Source organism: Dipodomys merriami, unplaced genomic scaffold, assembly GCF_024711535.1.
Source record: "Dipodomys merriami isolate MVZ:Mamm:240054 unplaced genomic scaffold, mDipMer1.0.p SCAF_767, whole genome shotgun sequence".
Taxonomy (NCBI): Eukaryota; Metazoa; Chordata; class Mammalia; order Rodentia; family Heteromyidae; genus Dipodomys; species Dipodomys merriami.
Genome location: NW_027206365.1, coordinates 422,743 through 446,798, shown reverse-complemented (window position 1 = coordinate 446,798; position 24,056 = coordinate 422,743). Strand labels below are relative to the sequence as shown.

Below are 24,056 nucleotides of genomic sequence, written 5' to 3'. Positions count from 1 at the left end.
GAGAAAGCCAATAGTAGGGAGAGGGAGGGGAATCTCTGAGAAAAAGGGTCTTTCTAGAAATAGCAAGTTCTCATTTGAAGAGAAGGGGGAGTGGAGAGGCTCTCACGTTAAGTAGGGAATGATCTCTAGAAATGAAGCTTACAAGGGACCAGTCTCAGCAAGAGGGAATTGGAATCCTGAGAGAGTATTCACCAGAAGACAAGTTCTGATCTGTTGGAAAGATCTAACCTGAGGGTTAAAAAAAAAAATCTCCAGAGGGGCTCCTGCGGCTCACCCCTGTCATCCTAGCTACTCAGGAGGCTGAGATCTGAGGATCATGGTTCAAAGCCAGCCCAGGCAGGAAAGTCTGTGAGACCCTTATCTCCAATGAACCAGGCCAGAAAACTGGAAGTGGCGCTTGCCTTAAGTTGAAGACAGCAGCCCAGGCCCAGAGTTCAAGCCCCACGACCGACCCCGCACCCCCTTACCCCGCACCCCCCCCCAAAAAAAAAATCTCTGACTGGGAGGAATCTCTCTCATGGGCTAGGAGTGGGGGTGGGGGGAAGCTCTGCCCTAGAACAGATAAGGGGAGGAGGTTTCGGGTGGGGAGGAGGAGGGAGAGGAGAAGCCGTTTTAGCGTGTTGGGAGAAAACTTTTAAGTCTGATCGAGGGGGGGGGGGGATTCACCCGGGTCCCCACCTAGGGAACGGGAACTCACCGAGTGGCTGGTCCCCAGGGTGCCGGGACGGTCCTCAGCACCCGCTCCGATCTTGTCTTTTTTAAAAGGGTTCCCTCCCCCCCTCCCCCTTAAGGCGGGACACGCGCCTGGAGGGCGGAGCTCCCGGGGAGGACACCCATGGCCGGCCAGCTCCCGAGCGCTCCTTTCTACTCCCGGCTAACTGCACCACTCGTCTACGGATTCCGGAACGGGGTAGGGGGTGGGGGGCAGCCAGAGGCGGTGAGCAATCTGCCGCCCCAAGCACCCCCCAAGCACCCCCAAGCACCCCCGAGCTGGAGCATCTCCAGAGGGCCTAGCACCCTCCCTCCTCCCGGCAGCCTCAGGCCTGGGGCTGGGGGTGGGATGGTGGGGGTGGGATGGTGGGGGTGGGGACCAGGGGAAGGGGATGGGTGGGTGGGGACGGGGGGGGGATGGGGGTGGGATGATGATCGGGGGGATGGTGGGGATGGAAGGGGTGGGATGATGATGGGGGGGACGTGGATGGGTGTTGGGGGGGGAGGGTGTCATCCTGGCTCCCGCCCCCATCCCTGGCTGCAGAAACCCCGGCCTCCAGCGCCACCCGCCAGCGCGACGCTGTTTTGCAAAGCGGGAGGAAATCGCTGCCCCGGGTCCGGCGGTTCCCCTTTTCAGAACTGACCCAGGCGGGCCGAGACCCGGGAAGCCCTCCCCACCCTCACCCCCCACCACGCCCGAGCCCGCGCCCTGCACTCACTCAGAAGCTTCCACCAGCCCCATGGCTGCTCGCTGGGGGGTGGGGGGCGGCTGCGGATCCGGGCTCGGAGCGCCGAGACCACCCGGCCGGAAGGCGGCGCCACAGCCCGGATGCGGTCGGCTGGCTACGCGCGGGCTAGGCAGAAAGCCGCTACTCGGCGCGAGGGAGGATGCGTCATTTTGGACCAATCAGAGCACGGGGTGTGGCCGAGGGACGAACGGGGTGGGGGGAGTTTTAACCCTTTCCTCCCCGGCGGCCTGGCTGATGGACGCCTGTCAAAATGCTCCTCTCTTGGGAACGATACAAGAACTGGAACCGAAGGCCTCCAAGCCCGTATGAGCGTGTGATGGAGCTGGTCCTAGGTCTTGGGTTTGCCAGAGGGTGAGGAGAAAATCCCTGAATAATCCGGCCTTAACCCTGTGGGGTGGGGGGCGGGGGTGGGGGTGGAATCCAGGTCTGTGGAGCCTCCCCTGCCTTCAAGCTGATGATGGTTCATTCCCAAATTGTGTTGTTTTGTCTGTTTTTTTTTCAACTTTAGCTACTTAGCATGAGGATCTTCACCTCCTCAGAAATCACAGTCTGAATGTTGCTGATCCTAAGAGGAAGTCCATCTTCTGGCTAGCTTCAAGCCAGAAAGGCCTAGTGGGGGGCTGGTGCTGCCCTATGAGCAAAGCAGGAACTGTAAGGTCAGCTCTGAGAGCTGGTCTGAAAATTGGATAGAGCCACAAATGCCTGGCCCTGAATACGAGGTCCTGCAATACTACTGCCATGATCAGGAAGGGGGGGTTCCCTTGGTACCCTAACTCCAACATCTGTAAATCCAACTTCGAGCCCCCATCACAAGAAGAAGGGCGCCAGGTTTCACAGTATAAAGAGGTAGGAACCTAGTCCCACTCTCCCTTGAAGCTCAGTCTAAAAATAACTGGATTTTCTTGAGCCAGGAAGGCTGAGATTCCTCTCAAAGGTCAGTCTGACCAATCAGTCCCTTCACAGCCACCAGCCAACCCCAACAGAAAGAGGCAACCATCTGTTTTCTATAGAAGTTTATTCCCAAAACAGAGCGTGTGGCTTCACGGAACAATTTTACACAGAGAGGAAAAGAGGGCTGCTGGGCTGGAGGAATGGGGGGGGGAGAGGAACCTCTCCAGAAAGGGGGATCTACAGAACCTAGGGCATAGCAAGGAAACCCCCCCACCCACAGCAGGCCACAGCCCTTCAAAGGCTGGAATTCTGGGTAAAGGAGAGCTAGCTGGGGTGCTGGCTGGTGAGTTTTAGCACCAGTCAGTGAAACAGGATTTTTTTTTTTTAATCTCCTCCGAAATTACTCCAAAAAGTATGCATGGGGTAGGGTGTGGAGGTCTTTGCACAGAACACCCCAAATCCTGCATAAACCACGGTTCTTGGAGGTCAGAGGATACTTTCAGACCTCCTAGGTGTGCTGTTTAAAGGGGGGTGACTCAAGACTGACCTTTGGCCTGGGAGCTTGGGGAGGGGCTGATGGTAAAAACTCCCCCTCAAGATAGCTAGGTCCTGGGCTGGGAATGTGGCTTAGTGGTAGAGCGCTTGCCTAACATGCATGAAGCCCTGGGTTCGATCCCTCAGTACTACATACACAGAAAAAGCCGGAAGTAACACTGTGGCTCAAGTGGTAGATTGCTAGCCTTGAGCAAAAGAAGCTCCGGGACAGTATCCAGGCCCTGGAGTCCAAGCCCCAGGACTGGCAAAAAAAAAAAAAAAAGGCTAGGTCCAAGCCCCTCTCCCACTTTCCCTACCTTTCACACGTAGACAAAGGAAAGTTAAAAAACAACAAAATTCTCAATTGTAAACAAAGTATAAAAGCTCAAAAGCTGTAAGTTGTAAACAAAGTTAAAAAAAATAAATCCCCACCTGTAAACAAAGTAACAATTTTTTGTTTTTTAAGTCCACAGATCTGGACATCAGACAAAGAGCAGTAACACAAGTGAGTTTTGTGAACAGGTCCTAACAATCCTTTTTTCCCCCCTTTATAAGGGAATAAATAACAGAGGGATGGAAGGAGTTTGATTCTGCAGCCCTGGGACCAGAGGGACTGGGAGGCTGGGGGGGAGGGGAATCCTGTAAACATGAGAGGCCCAGGCCCCCCAGCATCTACATTCTAGGTCTTGAATTCCCTTATTCCTGTTCCCTTAGTTCAACCACCCCTCAGAGAATCAAATGGCACCACAACTTTTGCTCAGGTAGGAGCAGGGGCCAGCAGCAGATGCCTCGGCCTCCACCCACTGTCTGCAGGGCTGTGTCGGGAGAGGCCTGAGCCCCCTCCCTGAGGGAGAAAGGGAAGCCTTGCTTTGTAAACATGACAGCTGCTGCTACACCAAGCACCTGCAGCATCTGTCCTAGGTCATAAGGCAGTAAGTGGCAGGGACCCCATATACTAAACACACACATCTACAGGGAAGATGGGCCCGGATGAGCCCCCAAGAGGAAATCAGAGGACCTGTTTGCAAGACCCACCCCACCCCCACCGCAGTTCAAGAAGTTTGGTCTGTAGGGCACTGAGGGTAAAAGAAAAAAGAAAAAAAAAAGAAGAAAGAAAAGGAAAAGAAAACCAAAGATAAATTCTGTACTTTAGGTCCTGACAATCTTTAGATCAACCTTAGGGTAGGGTAGAGGGTGGGGACTTGGCCTGTATCTGTTGCCTGTGACAGATGAGGAAAAAAAAGAGCATATGGTCTAAGGAGTCAAATGGGACCAAACCACATCTTTCTCCCTCTCCCTCTGTCCCCTTCCCCCCTCCCAGCTCAGCCTCAGACACCACGCCACCACCTCCCTTCCCCCATCCTCTCTCACCTTCCCACCCCCTTGGGAGACAGAAAAGCTGAAAAATAACATAAGCATCTCTCTCTCTGGTTACAAAGGTACAAAACATATAAAAGTCCTCCCCTTTAGTCCCTGCCTCCTGGGCACCTGTCACGCGCATGCTCGCAGATGTGCAAGGAATCTCTGCCCTGCAATGAGAGCTGAGAGAGAGAGGGCTCCTTGGAGTCTGCCTTGGGATCCATGTCCCGGATTCCTGGAGTCTCTTTCTTGTTGGCCCAAGTCCTCCATTGCCCTCGGCTGGTCCTCAGGAATGACCCTCGCTTCTGGGAACTCTGTAGAGTTGGAGGTAGAAAGGAAAAGTCAGTGCTGAGAGGACCTAATGTCAGGTATTTCTGGGCTTTACCACTTTCAACTCTCCCAAACTCATCAGCAAGGCTCCATGGTTGCCTACCTCTCTCTCTCTTTGTCCATCTCGCCTCTGTCTCTGTCTCTCTCGTGCTAATACTAGGGCTTGAACTCAGGGCCTAGGCTGTTTTGCTGAAGTATAGTGCTCTACCACTTGAGCTACAGCTCCATTTCTGATCTTTTTCTTTTTTTTTTTTTCCATTGGAGATAGGAGTCTCACAGACTTCCTGCCCAAACTGGCTTTGAACCATGATCTCAACCTCCTAAGTAGCTAAAATTACAGGTGTAAGCTACCAGTGCCTGGCTTAGGTCTTTTAAGAGCACCTACCTTTTTTTTTTTTTTTTGTCAAGTTGTGGGGCTTGAACTCTGGGCCTGGGCGCTGTCCCTCAGCTCTTCAGCTAAAGTCTAGCGCTCTACCACTTGAGCCACAGTGTCATTTCCGGTTTTCTGGTGGTTTATTGGAGATAAGAGTCTCATAGACTTTCCTCCCTGGGCTGGCTTTGAACTGTGATCCTCAGATCTCAGCCTCCTGAGTAGCTAGGATTATGGGCGTGAGCCACCAGCGCCTGGCTTAAGAGCACCTACTAACCACATGTGACACAGGTAATGTCACCAGTCATCACATCCAAGGAATTTGTCTCTATAGACCCCTTATAAAGATGAGGAAACTAAGGCTCAGAGAACTGACAGAAACTTAAACTCAGAGTATTGAGAGTTCTGAGCCCCTGCTCAGTCCCCCCATCCTCCTGCCACATGGCCAAACCCCAAGTCTAGAAAACAAGGGGATCCAGGTGGTAAATCAGCTCTCTCTCTTCCCTACCCTTCAGCATCCCTTCAGAGCTCCAGACCCCAACCCCAATGGCTCTCCCTCCTCCTCTTGTCTTTTCTGTTGTTGTTGGTTGTGGGGCTTGAACTCTGGACTTGGGCATTACTATCCCTGAGGTCTTCAGCTGTTGAGCCACAGAGCCACTTCCGGTTTTCTGGTGGCTCATTGGAGATAAGACTCTCATGGATTTTCCTGCCCAGGCTGGCTTTGAACCACGATCTTCAGCTCTCAACCTCCTGGGTAGCTAGGGTTATAGGCATGAGCTACAGGTGCCTAGCTTCCTTTTGTGTAGTTTGTTTGTGTGTGTGTATGTGTGTGTGTGTGTGTGTGTGTGTTGATCTTAAGGCTTGAACTCAGGGCCTGGGCTCTGTCCCCAAGCCTCTCTGCTCAAGGCTAGTGCTGTACCACTTGAACCCCAGGGCCACTTTTGGCTTTTTCTGAGTAGTTTATCAGAGATAAGAGTCTCAGGAACTTTCCTGCCCGGGCTGACTTTGAACTGTGATCCTCAGATCTCAGCCTCTTGACTAGTTAGGATGACAGGCATGAGTCACTAGCACCCAGCCAGAAGTCTTATCTTTAAAACTCCTATTAGTTTACAATATTTGGAAACCCCTCATCCCTTTCCACATCTACCATTCCTATTGGACTCAACTGCCATTCAGGCTGCAATTTAACCTTCTAAGCCCCACCCTATAGTGCCCCCAGTGGGGAGGAACTTAATAGTGACTGAATACAGCAGCGAATGAATTATTTGTCCTTCATGTAGTCTCTTCAATGTGGCATATCCTGATGCCCACATAATCCCTTAACAAAAGCCCTTTGAATGGCAGGGTGCCGGCAAGGGGGGTGGGGGGGAAAGCACAGGCCTGTCATCCTAGCTACTCAGGAGGCTGAGATCTGAGAATCACAGTCTGAAGCCAGCTCAGGCAGGAAAGTCCATAAGACCCATTATTTTTGGTCAGTTGTGGGGCCTGAGGATTATCCCTGAGCATTTTTTTGCTCAAGCCTAGCACTCTACCACTTCAAGCCACAGCATCACTTCCAGTTTTGTAGTGGTTCATTGGAGATAAGTCTCACAGTCTTTCCTGCCTAGGCTGACTTTGAACTGTGGTCCTTAGATCTCAGCCTCCTAAATAGCTAGGATGACAGGCGTGAGCCACTAGCACCCAGTTGTCCATGAGTCTTTTTTTTTTTTTTTTTTTTTTTTTTTCTAATTCTGGGCTTGAACTCAGGGCCTGGATGCTCTCCCTGAGCCTCTTTGTGCCCAAGGCTAGCACTCTATCACTTGAGCCACAATACCACTTCTGGCTTTTTCTATGTATGTGGTACTAAGGAATCAAACCCAGAACTTCATGCATGCTAGACAAGCATTCTACTACTAAGCCACATTCCCAGCCCCTTCATGAGACTTTTATCTCCAATCAACCACTAAAAAGTCAAACGTGGAGCAGTGGTTCATGGGTAGAGCTTTAGCCCAGAGTAAAAAAGCTAAGGGATAGCTGAGTGCCGGTGGCTCACGCCTGTCATCCTAGCTTCTTGGGAGGCCGAGATCTGAGGATCGTGGTTCAAAGCCAGGCTGGGTAGGAAAGTCTGTGAGACTCTTATTTCCCAAAAACACTACTCAGAAAAAGCTGGAGGTGGTGTTGTGGCTCAAGTGGTAGAGTGCTAGACTTGAGCAAAAGAAGTTCAGGGACAGCACCCAGGTCCAGAGTTCAAGCTCCAGACCTAGCAAAGAAACCCCAAAAAACAAAAAACGGAGCGACAGTGCCCAAGCTCTGAGTTCAAGCCCCAGCAGTAGTACAAAAACACACAAAAGCAGGCTTTTCAGTCTGGCATATCCTGGGCCCCACATGACCTCTTAATCAGAGCCTCCTTGAACAAAGACTCCCCTTTTCTTCCTTGCCCCTTGCAAATACTGGGTTATCTCCCACTTAGAGGCCTTGACTCCCTACTCGCTCTTTCTTCTTGCTCCAGCCTTTTGGGAGGCTCTTATCTGGGAGGTTGGGGGAAGGGAGGCTGGCCGCAATAATCACAAGCTTGGCAAGTCCCTGCTGGTTACTTTCCCACTGCCTGCCAGAGACCATGCGGGGCCAGCCAGAAGTCATCTCTACTTGCCTGCCAGTCCCACCCCCATTCTGTGATGGAAGCCAGGTACGCAGGAAGTTGCCCTGAGTGGAGGAGGGTGTTGGGCCTCGCTTACTCTGAGTCGGGTGACAGCTCTGAAATACTGTGTGATGTGGCAGAGCGAGGCGTGGAGGGTCCCAGGGCTGAGGCTGTGGCGGAAGGGGTGGCGGTGGTGTGCGGGCCGGAGGGCGTGCTGGATGACTGCACAGACGAGAGGGCTGAGGAGTTGAAAGAGGCAAGGATGGAAGAAAGGATGTCCAGCTGCTCTGTGGAAGGACCATGGCTGGGGCCGCTGGCCAGCTCCTCCCTAGCTCTGAGCGGCTGTGGCGGGGGGCCCAGGGCCTCCTGTGAGGGATGCTGACCAGGCCCCTGATCCAGGGGTTCTCGAGAGTTTGAACTCCTACATGGAGTGTCCAGGGGCCTGGATGGCAAGTGGGGATCCCTCGAGAGTTGCCGCTGAGGAGAGAGGGGCAGAGGTGGGTGCTGAGGCTCAAGGTCCCGGGGACGGCGGGGTGGGGGCAAGGTGCTCAACCATTCTCGGGGTGCCCCTAAATCCAATGCATCCCGTGATCCAAAGCGACCAGCCATGGTACCAGGATAGTCCCGGGGTGGCTGCCTCCGTGGTAGGGTACTGCCCCGATCTCGGGGTTCGAGGCGGCATGGTATAACAGCATCTAGGCGTTCTTGGGAACCAGGCCTGCTCAGGGGGTGTAGTCGAGGGAGAGGGGCCTCTTCTAGTCGTTCTCGGCTCAGCTGCCGCCGAAGGAGCAGATCCAGTTGTTCTCGAGAAGAATAGCGACTGGCTGGCTGGGAAAGACTGCCAGTGCCCCCACCAGCATAGATGCGACCGTAAGAGGCAGCTGGCACAGCACGGTGGCCTAACGTGGCTGCCCGGCACCAGGACAACTCTGGAGCGCCTCGAGTCTGTGGCATCAGTGGGTATTGCAACCGGTTCTTCAGGATGCCTAGGGACAAACAGAACAGCAGCCAGGGAATGGTGGGGGTGTCGGGGTGGGGGTGCAGGTGAAGAGGGGAAAAGATCCCCTAGATCGGGGCTTGTGACAAGCCATTTGAGTCCCTATAATGGAGTTGAGCTGGGCACGGGTAGCTCACACCTGTCATCCTAGCTACTCAGGAGGCCAGCCCTGGGCAGGAAAACCTGTGACATTCTTCTCTTATTAATCATCCCCCAAAATGCTGGAAATGGACATGGGGCTAACCTTGAGCTAAAGAGCTCCTAGATAAGGCTGGGAATGTGGCTTAGTGGTAGAATGCTTGCCTAGCATGCATGAAGCCCTGGGTTCAATTCCACATAAATAGTGCCACATAAATAGAAAAAGCTGGAAGTGGCACTATGGCATGGTAGAATGCTAACCTTGAGCAAAAGAAGGTCAGGGACAGTACCTAGACCCTGAGTCCAAGCCCCAGGACTGGTGGAAAAAAAAAAAAAAAGAGCTCAGAGACAGCACTCAGGCCCCAAGTTCAAGGCACAGGACTGGTGCACAACCGCGCATGCCACCCCAAACATAAACAAAACAAAACAAAACTTAGGGAAGGGCAGAGGCAACTCTGAGAGGACACTCACGAATCCAGCTACTTCTAATTGTTGTCTGTCACTCTCTGTCCCCCAGACACCCCCCAGACACCCGTGACACACCAAGTACAAACTCAACACCTCTGACTCCCACTCCCCAGTGTCCATGGACAGGAAGTGTTTCTTTTTTTTCTTCTTCTTCTTTTTTTATTTTTGTCGGTCATGGGGCCTGAACTCTGGGCCTGGGTGCTGTCCCTCAGCTCTTCAGCTCAAGGCAAGCGCTCTACCATTTGAACCACGGCACCACTTCCGGCTTTTTCTGCTTCTGTGGTGCTGAGGAATCGAATCTAGGGCCTCATGCATGCAAGGCAAGCACTCTACCACTGAGCCACCTTCCCAGCCCATCTTTTCCTGTTAGTAGTGGGGCTTGAACTCAGGGCCTGGGTGCTATTCCTGAGTGAGGTCTTTTGCTCAAGGTTAGAGCTCTACCACGTTGAGCCACAGCACCATTTCCGGCTTTTCCAACCACTTCCAGTTTCCTGGTGGTTCATTGGAGATACAAGTCTCACGGGGGTGGGGGAGAGGGGTGGAGGGATTTCTAAATCAGAGGAAGCTGAGCTCTTGGGATTTGGGATCAGGAAGCTGAAATCTGCTCCCCCCTCCCTTTCCTCAAACCCAATTGCATCCAAAGGTGAAAGGTCAGAGATCATACCTTTTCTCTGGCGTTGGGCTCTGCCCAGGGTGGTTTCATCCCCACTGGTCAGGGCCAGCTCGGGCTGGTTGTTGTTGGCTGCATCTTTACTGGTGTCTAGGCCCAGACGCCTTTCGGAGCCCCAGGTCTGCAGGGCACAAGGGCTTGCTTCACACTCTCCCAGGGCTGGCCAGCAGGAGAGGAGGTCATTCCCATCCACATCTGTGAAGCCAGAGCAGGGAACAGGATGATCTGGTTTTGATCAGGGTGGTTGTCACACACAGTGACCCCTCGACTCTTTCTCTTTGCCAGTCCTGGGGCTGGGCACTGTCCCTGAATTTCTTTTGCTCAAGGCTAATGCTCTACCCCTTGAACCACAGCACCATTTCTGGCTTTTTTCTGTATATGGGGTACTGAGGAATGGAACCCAAGGCTTCATGCATGCTAGGCAAGTACTCTACCACTAAACCATATTCCCAGCTGACCCCTGGACTCTTGTAACCCTTTAAACCCTGGCCATTTGCACTGAGCAGGAAGGCGAACAAGAGAAAGTGGTTTGGCTGAGGAATCAGAAAAACCAGACTGAACTCCAATCTACAGGAAAGCCAAGAAGCTGGAGGGAAATCCTATCAACCAGGACCTCATCCTGTAGTTCCCAGGCCCCCTGAGCACCATTAGAAACCTAGACAGGAGCCAGGTGCTAGTGGTTCACACCTGTCATCCTCATTACTCAGGAGGCTGAGATCTGAGGATCACGGTTCAAAGCCAGCCCGGGCAGGAAAGATGATGAGACTCCTATCTCCAAGGAACCATCAGAAAACCAGAAGTGGCGCTGTGGCTCAAAACACTAGCCTTCAGCAAAAAACTCAGGGGATGGTGCCTAGGTCCTGAGTTCAAGCCCCAGCAGTGCACACACGCATACACGCATACACACATACACACACACACACACACACACACACACACACACACACACACACACACACACACACACACACACACACACACACACACACACACACACACACGAAAGCTTGTACATGGGGATGACCTGAGAGGATCCCAATGGGTCTCAGACCCAGACATCCTGAGGACAGACAGGGTCCCTGATTCACATCCAAGTGAAATATGAGGTGCCCCTTCGTCATCCATGGGGGCAGAGGATTCTTGTCACCTTTGGGGTGGCTAAGGAGCCTCTCGCTCTGGGCTGCCCGGCGGAGTGGACGTTGGAAGCGCCCTCGTGTCCGGCCATTGTCCTCGCTTTCTGAAGATGGGATGGACAGACTCCTTTCCTCTTCTAAGGACAGGTCACTGTCAGAGTCAGAGTCTGCTCCTGGAGTTGGAAAAGGCAGGAGGAAAGTACAGCAGTTGCCTGGGGAGGTGAGTCCCAGGGGATAGAACAGGGCAAGAAGCCAGGCACTGGTGGCTCCCGCCTGTCATCCTAGCTACTCAGGAGGCTGAGATCTAAGGATTGTGGTTCAAAGTCAGCCCTGGGCAGGAAGACCCATGAGACTCTTATCTCCAATGAACCATCCCAAAAGAGACAGAAGTGGAGCTGTGACTCAAGTGGGAGAGCTCTAGCCTTGAGCATAAAAGCTCAGAGACAAACACCCAGGCCCTGAATTAAAGCCCTAGGATAAGAGACTAGGAAGAACTTGGGATAGAATTGGCAGCAACAGAGCTGGGACTTCTTAGGGATGAGTTCACAGTGGGTTGGGAGAGCCAGGGCTGGGTTTTAGGTGATTTCCTTGAGGTAATGATCGGGGGGCGGGGGGAGTACTCATCCCACTCAGCCACAGCTCCCCAATTTTAGCCAAAGAAATGGGATCAGGGAGAGACCCACTGCCTCCCTCCTCCCTTGACCCAGGGCTCTAACTCCACCAGCATCTCGATGAAACATTGCCACGTCCAGGTCAGTGGGGCCAGCATGAGCCTGGATGGTGTGTTCAGTGTGGTCAACAGCCGAGCCATGTCGAACCAGGACATTGTCCCTGGAAGTGCAGAAGAGGGGATCATGCTAAGAAGCTCTGGGGAAATGGAACTGGACTAAGCTCTGGGTGGTGATCATTTACCTGAGGTAGCTTCGGCCCCGTTGGCTGTCCTGGTCCTGGGCCCGGCCAGAACGGGCACTGCTCACTGACGAGACAGTAGAGGCACCCAGAGTGATACGGATGAGGCCACTCTCCTCGAAGAGAGCCGTGTTGTTATAGGCCCCAGGCCCCTGGGGAGGAGGGGAAGATGGGTGGGACAGGGATGTGAGGCCAGGCTGGAGGAAACCTCAAAACTGAAAGCTGGGGTATATATGGCTTAGGGGTAGATTGCTTGCCTACCATGCATGAGGCCCTGGGTTCAAGTCCTCAGTACCATGGACAGAGAAAAAGCCAGAAATGGCACAGTGGCTCAAGTGGCAAGAGAGCTAGCCTTGAGCAAAAAGAAGCTCAGAGACAGTGCCTAGGTCCTGAGTTCAAGCCCCAGGAGTGGCAAAAAAAGGGGGGGAGGAACGGAGAGACCTCCCTGGACTCTGAATCCCAACCTATCTGGGCCCTGGCAGTCCCTCACCGGCCCTGGTGCTGGCCTTGGCTCTTCTGGTACTGCCTTCTTGCCTAGACAGGCTGGTGTCCAGGCGGCCCGGGCATCTGCATTCAGGATACAGAAGAGCAGTAACACTGCCAGGCCCTGTGGGTCAGCGAGAATCAAAGAAGGGTCATTGAGAGATCACAGAAGGTCAAAGGAGGGCCCACTGGGAGGTCTAGTGGGGCCAGTAGACATTTCTAAAGGTCAACAGTGGGGTATCAAGTCACTGTAGGGAGTCAGTGATGAGTCCAAGTTGGGAGAAAGGGGGCTCAGAAAGGTAATTGGGGAAAGGCAGTGAGGCAGTGAGGGGCGGGGAGGGAAGGGGTCAAAGGCAGGAGTGCATGGGGTCATTGACAATCTGGGGGTCAACTGGAGATCAGGAGAGCTGCAGCCGGGTGCTGGTGGCTCACGCCTGTCATCCTAGCTACTCAGGAGGCTGAGATCTGAGGATCACAGTTCAAAGTCAGCTTGGGCAGGAAAGTCAGTGAGACTCCTATCTCCAATAAACCACTAGAAAACCAGAAGTGGTGCTGTGGCTCAAGCGGTAGAGCGCTCGTCTTGAGCTGAAGAGCACAGGGACAGTGCCCAGGCCCAGAGTTCAAGCCCCATGCCCAACTAAAAAAAAAAAAGGAGAGCTGTAGGGTTAAGGTCAATCCAAGGTCAATACCCAGCCTGACCTCAGTGGATCTAGCTGAGAACTCCAGCTGTCCTGTCTGGTTCTGAAAAGAACACCCAACCAGCACCCATCATCCAGTCAATAGGAACTCCAGGCCTTAGGACAATGCCCTATCTAGGGTGCCGAAGGTACCTGGAGGCCACAGAGTCCAGCATGGAGGTAGTGGAAGGCCAGGATGCTGTGGTTAACTGACAGGAGGCCAAAGAGCCAGGAGGTACTGACCAGCAGAAGGAGCAGAAAGGAACTGCGCAGTGTCCTGCTGTGGCGGGAAGACATGCAGAGGTCAAGCAGGGCTGGAGGAAGGCCACGCCAGGACACAACAGGGCAGGGGTCACATGGAGATGTGGAAGAGAAAGAACTCACACAGAAACATGGAGCACTGAGGAGACTAGGGAAGAGGAGCAGTCACGCAAAGAACGGGAAGAGCACTATGGGAGCCATGGAAAAACATGGGGAAGACACAGGAATATGGAGCGATTTGAAATCATAGAAAAGACAGGGCAACGGCTGGGAAGGTGGCTTAGTGTAAAATGCTTGCCTTAGCATGCATGAAGCCCTGGGTTCGATTCCTCAGTAACATGTCCACAGAAAAAGCCAGAAGTGGCACTGTGGCTCAAGTGGTAGTGTGCTAGCCTTGAGCAAAAGCAGCTTAGGGACAGCGCCCAGGCCCTGAGTTCAAGCCCCAGGAAAGGAAAAGAAAGAAAAGACAGGGCAAGCTGGGTGCTAGTGGCTCATGCCTGTTATCTTAGCTACTCAGGAAGCTGAGATCTGAGGATTATGGTTCAAAGCCAGCCAGGGCAAGAAAGTCCATGAGACTCTTATGTCCAATGAACTACCAGAAAACCGGAAGTAGCACTGGGGCTCAAGTGCTAGAACGCTAGCCTTCAATGAAAGAGTTTGAGGACAGCGCCCAGGCCTTAAGTTCAAGCCCCACGACTGACCAAAATAAATAAATAAATAAAGACAGGTCAGGAGAACTATGAAGACAGAACGGGAATGTGGAGCAACATACTACAAAGGCACAGAGAGGGACCACAGGCCAGGCAGGTGTGACTTTTTCCCTTCATGCAGAATTTGGAGCTCAAATGACACCAGGGATCTTCTGGGATGGGGAGTGGGGGTCTGGGCCTGACCCCACCCATGCAGGTGTGTCATCCTGACAATCATCCCAGCCAACTCACAACACAGAGGTCTTCTTCGCCTCCCTCTGCCCTGTGGAACAGGCTGTGCGGGCAGCAAGGAGAAACATGGTCCCATTCATCTGGACCCATGATCGGCGTGTCCAGCCAGGCAGGATGGAAAAGGAGAGAGAGGAATAGTGAGAGACAACGAGACACAGACCAAGTGATACCAAAAGGCAGAAAAAGTGAGAAACATACACACAACCATACTCCTTGAGGTGGTGGGGGGGGGGGAGAGAGAGATCAGAAACAAAAAGAGATAAAGGAGCTTCAAATCACAGGAGCTGGCACCAAGTAGCTGGCACCTAGCTACTCCGGAGGCGATATCAGAGAATCACAGTTCAAACCAGCCAGGGGGGAAAAAAATCTATGAGATTCTACTTTTTGGTTTTTGGTTTTTTATTTATTTTTTCCTTGTCAGTTGTGGGGCATGAACTCAGGGCCTGGGCACTGTCTCTGAGCTTTTCTACTCCAAGCTAGTACTCTACCACTTTGAGTCACAGCTCCACTTCCAGTTTTCTGGTGGTTATTTGGAGATAAAAGTCTTATGGGGGGCTGGGAAGGTGGCTCAGTGGTAGAGCGCTTGCCTTGCATGCCTGAGGCCCTGGGTTCGATTCCTCAGCACCACATAAGCAAAAAGAAAACAGCTGAAAGTGGTGCTGTGGCTCAAGTGGTAGAGCGCTAGCCTTGAGCTGAAGGGCTGAGGGACAGTGCCCAGGCCCAGAGTTCAGGACCCATGACCGGACCCCAAAAAAAAAGTCTTATGGGGGCTGGGAATGTGGTTTAATAGTAAAATGCTTGCCTAGCATGTATGAAGCCCTGGGTTCGATTCCTCAGTACCACATCCACAGAAGAAGCCGAAAGTGGCGCAGTGGCTCAAGTACTAGAGCACTAGCTTTGAGCAAAAAGAAGCTCAAGGACAGTGCTCAGGCCCTAAGTTCAAGCCCCAGGACTGGCAAAAAAAAAAAAGTCTTATGGACTTTCCTGTCCAGGCTGGCTTTGAACTGCAATCCTCAGATCTCCTGATTAGCTAGGATGACAGGCTTGAGCCACCAGTGCCAAGCTGTCTATGAGATTCTTGTTCACCTAACCACCAAAAAATTGAAAGTGGAGGTGTGGCTCAATTGTTAAAGCACTAGCCTTGAACAAAAAAGGCTTACACACACACACACACACACACACACACACACACACACACACACACGGGGCCAGTGTCGATAGCTCACACTTGTAATCCTAGCTATTCAGGAAGCTGAGATCCCAGGATCATGGTTCAAAGCCAGCCCAAGCAGGAAAGCCTGTGACACTGTTATCTTCAATAAGCCACTCAGAAAACTGGAACTGGTGCTGTGGCTCAAGTGGTAGAGCGCTAGCCTTGAGCTGAAGAGCTGAGGGACAGCACCCAGAGTTCAGGCCCCACAACTGACAAAGAAAGAAAGGAAGGAAGGAAGGAAGGAAGGAAGGAAGGAAGGAAGGAAGGAAGGAAGGAAGGAAGGAAGGAAGGAGGGAAGGAAGGAAGAAAGGAAGGAAGAAAGAAAGAAAGAAAGGAAGAAAGAAAGAAAGAGTGACCAAAGCCAGGTGCTGATGGCTCATGTCTATAATCCTAGCTACTCAGGAGGCTGAGATCTAAGGATGAAGGTTCAAAGCCAGCCTGGGTAAGAAAGTCTGTCAGACTCGCCGGGTGCTGGTGGCTCACGCCTGTAATCCTAGCTACTCAGGAGGCTGAGATCTGAGGATCGCGGTTCAAAGCCAGCCCGGGCAGGAGAGACTGTGAGACTCCTATCTCCAATAAAACCACCAGAAAACTGGAAGTGGCGCTGTAGCTCAAGTGGTAGAGTGCTCACCTTGAGCTGAAGAGCTGAAGGACAGCGCCCAGGCCCAGAGTTCAAGCCCCACGGCCCACCAAAAAAAAAAAAAAAAAAAAAAGAAAGTCTGTCAGACTCTTATCTCCAATGAACCACCAGAAAGTGGAAGTGGAGCTGTGGTTCAAAATGGTAGAATATTAGTCTTCAATGAAAAAGCTCAGGGACAGTAGCCAGGCCCTGAGTTCAAGCCCCAGGAGCAGCAGCTCCAACACAACAAAAAAGAAATAATGACCAAAAGAGAAAGAGAGGGAGAGAGAGAGACAGAGACAGAGATGTAGAAAGAAGGAGGCAGGAGAAGCCTGGCGTAGTGCCTGCTCCTACCTCCCTCTAATTGAGTGGGAACTTGAATCTAGGGCCAGATACTGGCGCCCTCAGCACTCTCCCTCACACCCTCCCCTCCCCTTGGGAGGGAAGCCCACAGGTGGCACACAAGTTGTGCCTAGTGCCGGGCACTTACCACTATGACAAGGATGACAGGGCCGGCAAAACTCCAGATGAGAGGTTCGTGGATAGAGATCCAGCAAAAGTCAGGGTTCCCATAGCCTTCGGGGTCCAGGCCAACAGCAAGACCTTGGAAAAAAGAAAGGATAGACCGAGAGTTCAGACTGCCCACGAGTGAGCAACAGAAAAGCGTAAGAGTAAGTGGGTTCCTCCCTGTGGACATGGGGGGCGGGGAGGGAAGCTGCAGGGAGGTTAAGGTTGGCGAATATGATCCAGAATGAGGAGCATGGAACTGGGTCGGATCATGTGATGGACAGAGGTTGGGGGCGGGGTCATAACGGTGAGTGGGCGTGGCCTCACCCAGCAGCACAGCAGGGACGCCCCAGCCCAGGGCATGGTAGAAGCGCATGGCACCACGGTCCACGTTGCGTGGCTCAACTTGCATGCGGTAGAGGTGCAGGCCCTGCACCAGAAGCCACGCAAAGGTGCTGAGGAAGAAGTAGTGCAGGAGGATGGCCACCGCAGTACACACCAGCTGAAGGCAGAGCGTGTATGTTGGGGGTGGGGTGGTGGTCAGGACCTCTCCTGACCCCTCCCCAAACATCTGCTTCCCACCTCTGCCCCCAAAACCGCAGCATCTTTTACCCCAAACCTTCGTTCCTGAACTCAGACCCTGAGCCTTGCCCCCAGTCTTTTCAACTCCCCCAGATTGGAGACAACAGGACAACATGAAAACCTAAGCCAGGTGCCAGTGGCTGACGCCTGGCTACTTAGGAGGCTGAGATCCGAGGATCGTGGTTCAAAGCCCGCCCAGGCAGGAAAGATCATGAAATCTTATCTATAATGAACCATCAGAAAACCAGAAGTGGAGCTGTGGCTCAAAGTAACAGAGCACTCGCCTTGAGCTGAAAAGCTCAGGGACAGTACCCAAGCCCTGAGTTCAAACCCCAGGACTGACAGGAGAAAAATAGAAAAAAGAAAACCTGGTTGTGGGTCCGGTGGATCCCTAAGAGGAAGAGGAGCTCGGCCACCCCCAAGGCTGCTGCAACATTGGCATGGATCCCACACACATTGGACTTGAGGCTGCGCAGGCTCAGTAGGAGGGCTGCTGTCAGCACCAGGGCAGCCACTGACACGGCTATGATCACGTGCGTGAATATAGCCAGCAATTCCAGGTCGCCCTCCAGCCGCTGGGGACACACAGAGGTGGTCACTGGGAATGGGAGCAGAACTTTCCTTGCCCCATTTTTCCAGATGTTGCACACAGTCTCACCTCACGTGGTGAGGCGTCCATGAGAATCCCGAAGGTGCCTGTCCGGCTGCAGCGACACCAGGCATGGGACCCGTTCCTGTGCACCAGCTCACAGTCCCGCGCTGTCCACATGCCATGCTGCTCTTCCCTGAAACCACAGGACACATAGACCTGCCTTCTCCTCCCCACCTGTGCCCCACCACAAGGAAGGACTGTCTTGGAAGAGGTTCATGGGAGAGGAGCTGAGCCTTTGGTCGTGGGGCTTGAACTCAGGGCCTGGGCACTGTCCCTCAGCTCTTCAGCTCAAGGCTAGTGCTCTACCGCTTGAGTGCCACTTCTGGCTTTTTCTGTGTATGTGGTACTGAGGAATCGAACCCAGAGCTTCATGCATGTTAGGCAAGCGCTCTACCACTAAGCCACATTCACAGCTATAGGAACATTCTTAACGGGTTTAGTGACACAGACAGGGGCCTCAAGCGGGGGAGTGGGGGACAATCAGTTGGCTTCCTAGGGCCTAACAGAGGGACCAAAAGAATTCCAGAATGGAGTCCTCACGGGCCAGGTGGGTCCCACTGCACGCAGATAGCCTTGCTCCGATTGGCTGTCTGTAGCAGGCGGAACTCAAGGCTGATGGGGGACTCCAGGACACCCCTTAAGAAGTTGCGTCCATGGAACACAGCCACGCTGACCACCGGAGAGTTCATTACAGGGTTTTGGGGCAGCCTGAGGAAACACACATCTGAGTTTGGACACCTACAATACCACTACCCCCGCCCCTGCCCCAACCACCACCAAACACACCTACTTAAGCTCTTGTTTTAAAAGTGGAAGACCAGGTCTTGAATTTGGTACCTGATGCTTTGGCTCATTTGCTGGTGCTCTACCAGCTAAGCCACACCTCCAACCCCACCCACATAAGGTCTGACAATCTACCCACCCCATAGCAGTTGTTATAGCTAACCATGGATCTAGGATCTAGGAAGTTTTCTTTTTTTCTTTTTTTTTTTTTTTTTGGTCCAGTCGTGGGGCCTGAACTCTGGGCCTGGGCACTGTCCCTCAGCTCTTCAGCTCAAGGCTAGCGCTCTACCACTTGAGCCACAGCGCCACTTCCGGCTTTTTTCTTATGTGGTGCTGAGAAATCGAACCCAGGGCCTCAGGCATGCAAGGCAAGCGCTCTACCACTGAGCCACCTTCCCACCCCCTCTAGGAAGTTTTCTAAGAAAACTTCCAGCCTCTGCTGGGTTGCTGGGATTTGAAGACTCACTCCCTGGACTGAGGCCTGAGGCCCGAGTAACTCTGTCTGGTCAGTTCTGCCTCAAAATTTCCCTTCCATCACCCTTAGGACTCCAACAGTCAGGGTCTGCCTATCTCTATCAGCCAGTTAGGCCAGGTAGAAACTCACAGGAAGTTCGGGGCGGGACCAAACTGGGAGTACCTCTACCCATGGTACCTGGCACCTCGGCGCTCAGCCTGGAACTGGGCAGGGAGCAGACCCCCCAAGGTGCGGTACACGAGGAGGATGACAATGGAGATGCCGAGTTCCGGTTCGGGTTCTGGGGGAACTGGTGGGGGGACCACACTGGAGACACTGGAGTTTTCTGTGCTGCTTCCTGTGGGCAGAACTGTTGGGGCAGAAGGGAAAGTCATTGTCAGTGACCTTTGAACCTGAGCACCCACAATCCCAGTACCAAGCATTGGGATCTGGTCCCTGCAGGTCCACTGCTAGGAAGTGGGGAAGGGGCCTATTAAAGAAACGTTCAAGCCAGGCACCCATGGCTCATGCCTGTCATCCTAGCTACTCAGGAGGCTGAGATCTGAGGATCATGGTTCAAATCCAGCCCGGGCAGGGAAGTCCCTGAGACTCTTATCTACAATAAACCACTCAGAAAATCAAAAGTGGCGCTGTGGTTCAAGTGGTAGAGTGCTTGCCTTGAGCTGAAGAGCTGAGGGACAGTGCCCAGGCCCAGAGTTCAACCCCACAACTGAAAAAACAAAGCAAAACAAAAAGAAAACTGCAGGACATAGCACTGTGGCTCAAATGGCCCAGTGCCAGCCTTGAGTGAAAAATGTAGGAGGCAGTGTTCAGGTCCTGTGTTCAAGCTCAAGTACTGGCACAAAAAGAAAAGAAAAGAAAAGAAAAAATTTTTTTAAAAAAAGGAAAAAGGAAAAGAAAATAGAAAAAAGAAAAAAAAAATGAAGAAGAGCCATATACCAGTAGGTCATACCTGTAATCTTAGTTACTCATGAGGCTGAAATTTGAGTATCGTGGCCTAAAGGCAGCCTGGGAAGGAAAGTCTGTGAGACTTTTCTCTCCAATAATTTACCCCCAAAAAACAAGCCAGAAAAAAAGAGGAGGAGGAAGAGGAAGAGGAAGAGGAGGAGGAGGGAAAAGGGGGAGAAGAGGGAAGGGGGAAGGGAAAGGTGATGTGGCTCAAGTAGTAGAGTGCTAGCCATGAACAACAACAAAAAAAGTTCAGGGACAGCTCCTAGGCCCTGAGTTCAAGTTCCAGGATGGCACAAAACCAAAAAAATTAAAATTAAAATAGAAGGCAACATGTTTGTTGTAGGGAAGGACAAGAAGACAGGACCTGTTGTGGGCATTACTCAAGGTTTTTTGTTTTTGTTTTTTTGTGCTGATCCTGGGGTTTGAGCTCAGGGCCTGGGCACTGTCCCTGAGCTTCTTTGTGCTCAAGGCTCGCACTCTACCACTTGAGCCACGGTGCCACTTCCAGCTTTTTCTGTGTATGTGGTACTGAGGAATAGATCCCAGGGCTTCCTGCATGCTAGGCGAGCATTCTACCAACTAAGCCATGTACCCAGCCCTCAAGGGCTCTTACCTTGGGATGGGGATGGCCGTGGAGTTTGGGAAGGCAGTAACACATGGGTATGAGGATCCCAGGCATCCTGGCCCCGAAAAAGGTTGCTGTGGTAACGAGGGTAGCGATGGGTACTCTGTGCAGAACTAGGGTGTTCCATGCGGTCGATACTGAGCACTGCCCAGAAGAGAGAAAAGTGACCCCTTCAAGGACCTTTCTTCCTATAACAAGGATCCCACTCCCATCTACCCCATGGTGCACCTTATTTATTTTTTGCCAGTCCTGGGGCTTGAACTCAGGGCCTGGGCACTGTCCCTGAGCTTCTTTTTTGCTCAAGGCTAGCACTCTACCACATGAGCCACAGCGCCACTTCTGGCTTTTTCTGTGTATGTGGTACTGAGAAATCGAACCCAGGGCCTCATGCATGCTAAGCAAGCACTCTACCACTAAGCCACATTCCCAGCCCTTGCACCTTACTTTTCTGAGCCACATTTTCCTTGCTATTAGTGCAAGGCCTTTTTCTAGCAAGTGCTGATGGCATCAGTAGTGTCAGCCTTTTGGATCTACAAATTCTTGCTCTCCCCCCCACCCCCTCTTTAGGTTGTCTTTTTGTTTTGATGGTTGTGGGGCTTGAACTCAGGGCCTGAGCACTGTCCCTGAGCTCTTTGAGCTCAAGGCTAGTGCCCTACCACTTGAGCCACAGCTCCACTTCCAGTTTTCATGTGGTTCATTGGAGATAAGAGGCTCACGGAACTTTCCGGCTCAGACTGGCTTTAATCCAGTATCCTCAGAGCCCAGCCTCCTGAGTAGCTAGGGTGACAGGTGTAAGCCACTAGGCTACCCAGCAGCCCTTGCTCTTTCCCATCCCCGTCCCGCCCTACCCTCTCCACCACGCACTGATATTGGGTGTCACTAGCCCCACGGGATTCAGGTAAGTGAGTTCCATGTTCCTCGCCAGTGTGGCTGCGTATTCCTCCAGATGTTGTACCAGTCCTGCGCTGCCAGGGGAGGCCCCGGGGGCCCGCTGCCCCAGGGCTGCCCACAAGTCCTCGGTCTCTGGAGCAAGCAGTGCAGAGCCAGCCCACAGTAGATTCTGGAAGGATGGAGATAATACAGTTGGGTTTAACTAGGTAGTGAGAATGTTTAAAGAGATAGGGCAGATATAAGAGGACTGCCCAGTTACTCAGAAAGGAAACCAGGAAGCAAGAAGGCGGGCTAGATAGTACAAAGGACGGAAAACAATCCAGAACATTTATTTCCCCACAGGTCTGATTTAATTATCTCTTACAGGTCAATTGTAGTCATGGGGCTTGAACTCAGGGCCTAGATGCTGTCCCTAAACTCTTCAGCTCAAGGCTAGCGCTCTACCACTTGGAGCTACAGCTCTACTTCCAGTTTTCTGGTGCTTAATTGGAGAGAAGAGTCTCACTAACGTTCCTGCCTGGGCTGGCTTTGAACCATGATCCTCAGATCTCAGCCTCCTGAGTTGCTAGGAATACAGGCCACCAGCACCTGGCTTGCAGGTCCGTTCTTGAGCTGAGGATCTAGGGCTGGGAGATGAGGGAGCTGGGATGCAACAGAACAGGGGGAATCTCAGAGCTAGTTTATGGGAACACAGGATGTAGGCCTACCTCATTGAAGTGGGCATCTTGTGTGGCTGTCAGGCCAAATCCCCGTTGACGGCTTTCAAAGGCCAGCAAATAAGCCAGCAGGCGGGCAGTGACGCGGACATCTTGACTAAAATAGTAGTCAGCCTGGCCAGTCACTTCACGTAGTCTCTGAGCTAGCTTCTTGGCCTCCACCGTATCTAGTGCCGTCTTGTTCAGCTCTAGACCATCCAGCTGCCGGGACAAGAATGCAAATGTTGGGGCTGGGAAGGTGGCTCAGTGGTAGAGTGCTTGCCTCGCATGCATGAGGCCCTGGGTTCGATTCCTCAGCACCATATAAGCAGAAAAAAGCCAGAAGTGGCGCTGTGGCCCAAGTGGTAGGGTGCCACGCCAACTCCAGTGGAGTCTGCTTAGCATGGGAAACCATCTATCAGACCAAGATAGGGGCTTCAGAGACCTATCTCTGAGTTTTGGGACTTCACTGAAGTCTATCTCAGAGAATGGGGCTTTACAGAAACCTATCTCCAAGTTTTGGGACTTCACCCAAGTCTACCTCGGAGAACAGGGCTTCTAAGAGGCCTACTCCTGGAAAAAGGCTGGCAAGCCCCTGGGAAAGATGTGTTTCTGTCTTTCTTCTCCTCATAAGAGTCAGTTTTAGAGAAATGAGGCAAAATTAAAAATAAAAAATAAAAAAAATAAAAAATAAAAAATAAAAAAGGGGCAAATGCCACGCCGACTCCAGTGGAGTCTGCTTAGCATGGGAAACCATCTATCAGACCAAGATAGGGGCTTCAGAGACCTATCTCTGAGTTTTGGGACTTCACCGAAGTCTACCTCGGAGAATAGGGCTTCTAAGAGGCCTACTCCTGGAAAAAGGCTGGCAAGCCCCTGGGAAAGATGTGTTTCTGTCTTTCTTCTCCTCATAAGAGTGCCTATTAATCTTTTACTGTTTCTGCTGCTCATTGTGCTTACTCATTGTCAACGTTCCCTTATTCAAAGCTCTTTCTTAAGAGTGTTGACGACTCCAATATCTGATGAGTGTCTCAAAAATATGACTAACTCACCAGAGTTAAGTGCTACCCTGCAACCCCTCTTATGAAGGCTAGTAGACAAGTTATAAGTAAATATAAAAGTATTGGGGGTTTCACAAAGTCACTCCAGCAGAAGGAATTGTAAGAGATTTACAAGAAACTGTAGGCGCAGCTAGAACAGAAAGAATGTATGGCAATTGCGGAGATAACTACTTAGGAGAAAGAACTTCCTGGTACTCTCATTTACTGAGACTTGCTAGATCTAGGCCTCCGTGACCTTACTATTAAAGAAGGAACAGGAAAAATCTTATGGGATAATTAAGGCCTCTATAGAAATAAGATGGTGACAAACACCGAAACCCATTATATTTCTTAGAAATAAGCCGGAAACAAGTGCCTTTCAGGCGACCAGCTGGTGACCACCCAAGAATGAAGCCCTGCAGCAAGATTGTGTAAACTTTTGCCCTTTCAGGGGACCAGCTGGTGACCATCCAAGAATGAAGCCCTGTAGCAAGATTGTGTAACCTTTTGCCCTTTTCTTATGAAGACTTCTGTTATAAAAGTTTGTTATCCTCTGCATTAAATCGTACTCAGCATCCACTCCTAATGTGTATGAGTTGTCTGTTTGCCATCTCCCCATCCTATTCCAGGTTCCTCCCCTAGGTATCCTCCGTCGTCCCGACAGAACCCGGTCCACGGCAGTAGGGTGCTTGCCTTGAGCTTAGGGACAGTGCCCAAGCCTTGAGTTCAAGCCCCAGCACACACACACACACACACACACACACACACACACACACACACACACA

At 52.2% G+C, this 24,056-nt stretch overlaps 1 protein-coding gene and 1 long non-coding RNA gene across 2 annotated transcripts in view; one reads left to right on the top strand and one right to left on the bottom strand.

The window, feature by feature from the left end:
* The window catches only part of LOC138818484 (cadherin EGF LAG seven-pass G-type receptor 3-like), a 55,288-nt gene that overhangs the window by 15,224 nt on the left and 16,008 nt on the right, over positions 1 to 24,056 (bottom strand). The window contains 17 exon segments of the mRNA XM_070009396.1: positions 7,659 to 8,547; positions 9,829 to 10,029; positions 10,982 to 11,140; positions 11,689 to 11,798; positions 11,880 to 12,028; positions 12,367 to 12,483; positions 13,190 to 13,316; positions 14,239 to 14,318; positions 16,561 to 16,673; positions 16,905 to 17,079; positions 17,528 to 17,734; positions 17,818 to 17,944; positions 18,352 to 18,519; positions 19,247 to 19,418; positions 20,634 to 20,789; positions 21,510 to 21,705; positions 22,244 to 22,453. Coding sequence (XP_069865497.1) covers positions 7,659 to 8,547; positions 9,829 to 10,029; positions 10,982 to 11,140; positions 11,689 to 11,798; positions 11,880 to 12,028; positions 12,367 to 12,483; positions 13,190 to 13,316; positions 14,239 to 14,318; positions 16,561 to 16,673; positions 16,905 to 17,079; positions 17,528 to 17,734; positions 17,818 to 17,944; positions 18,352 to 18,519; positions 19,247 to 19,418; positions 20,634 to 20,789; positions 21,510 to 21,705; positions 22,244 to 22,453 — 3,356 coding nt within the window.
* Positions 1,267 to 23,811, top strand: LOC138818485 (uncharacterized). Its single transcript, XR_011369151.1, has 5 exons — positions 1,267 to 1,811; positions 1,969 to 2,306; positions 3,352 to 3,390; positions 7,536 to 7,609; positions 23,627 to 23,811. It is a non-coding gene; the product is annotated as an uncharacterized lncRNA (long non-coding RNA).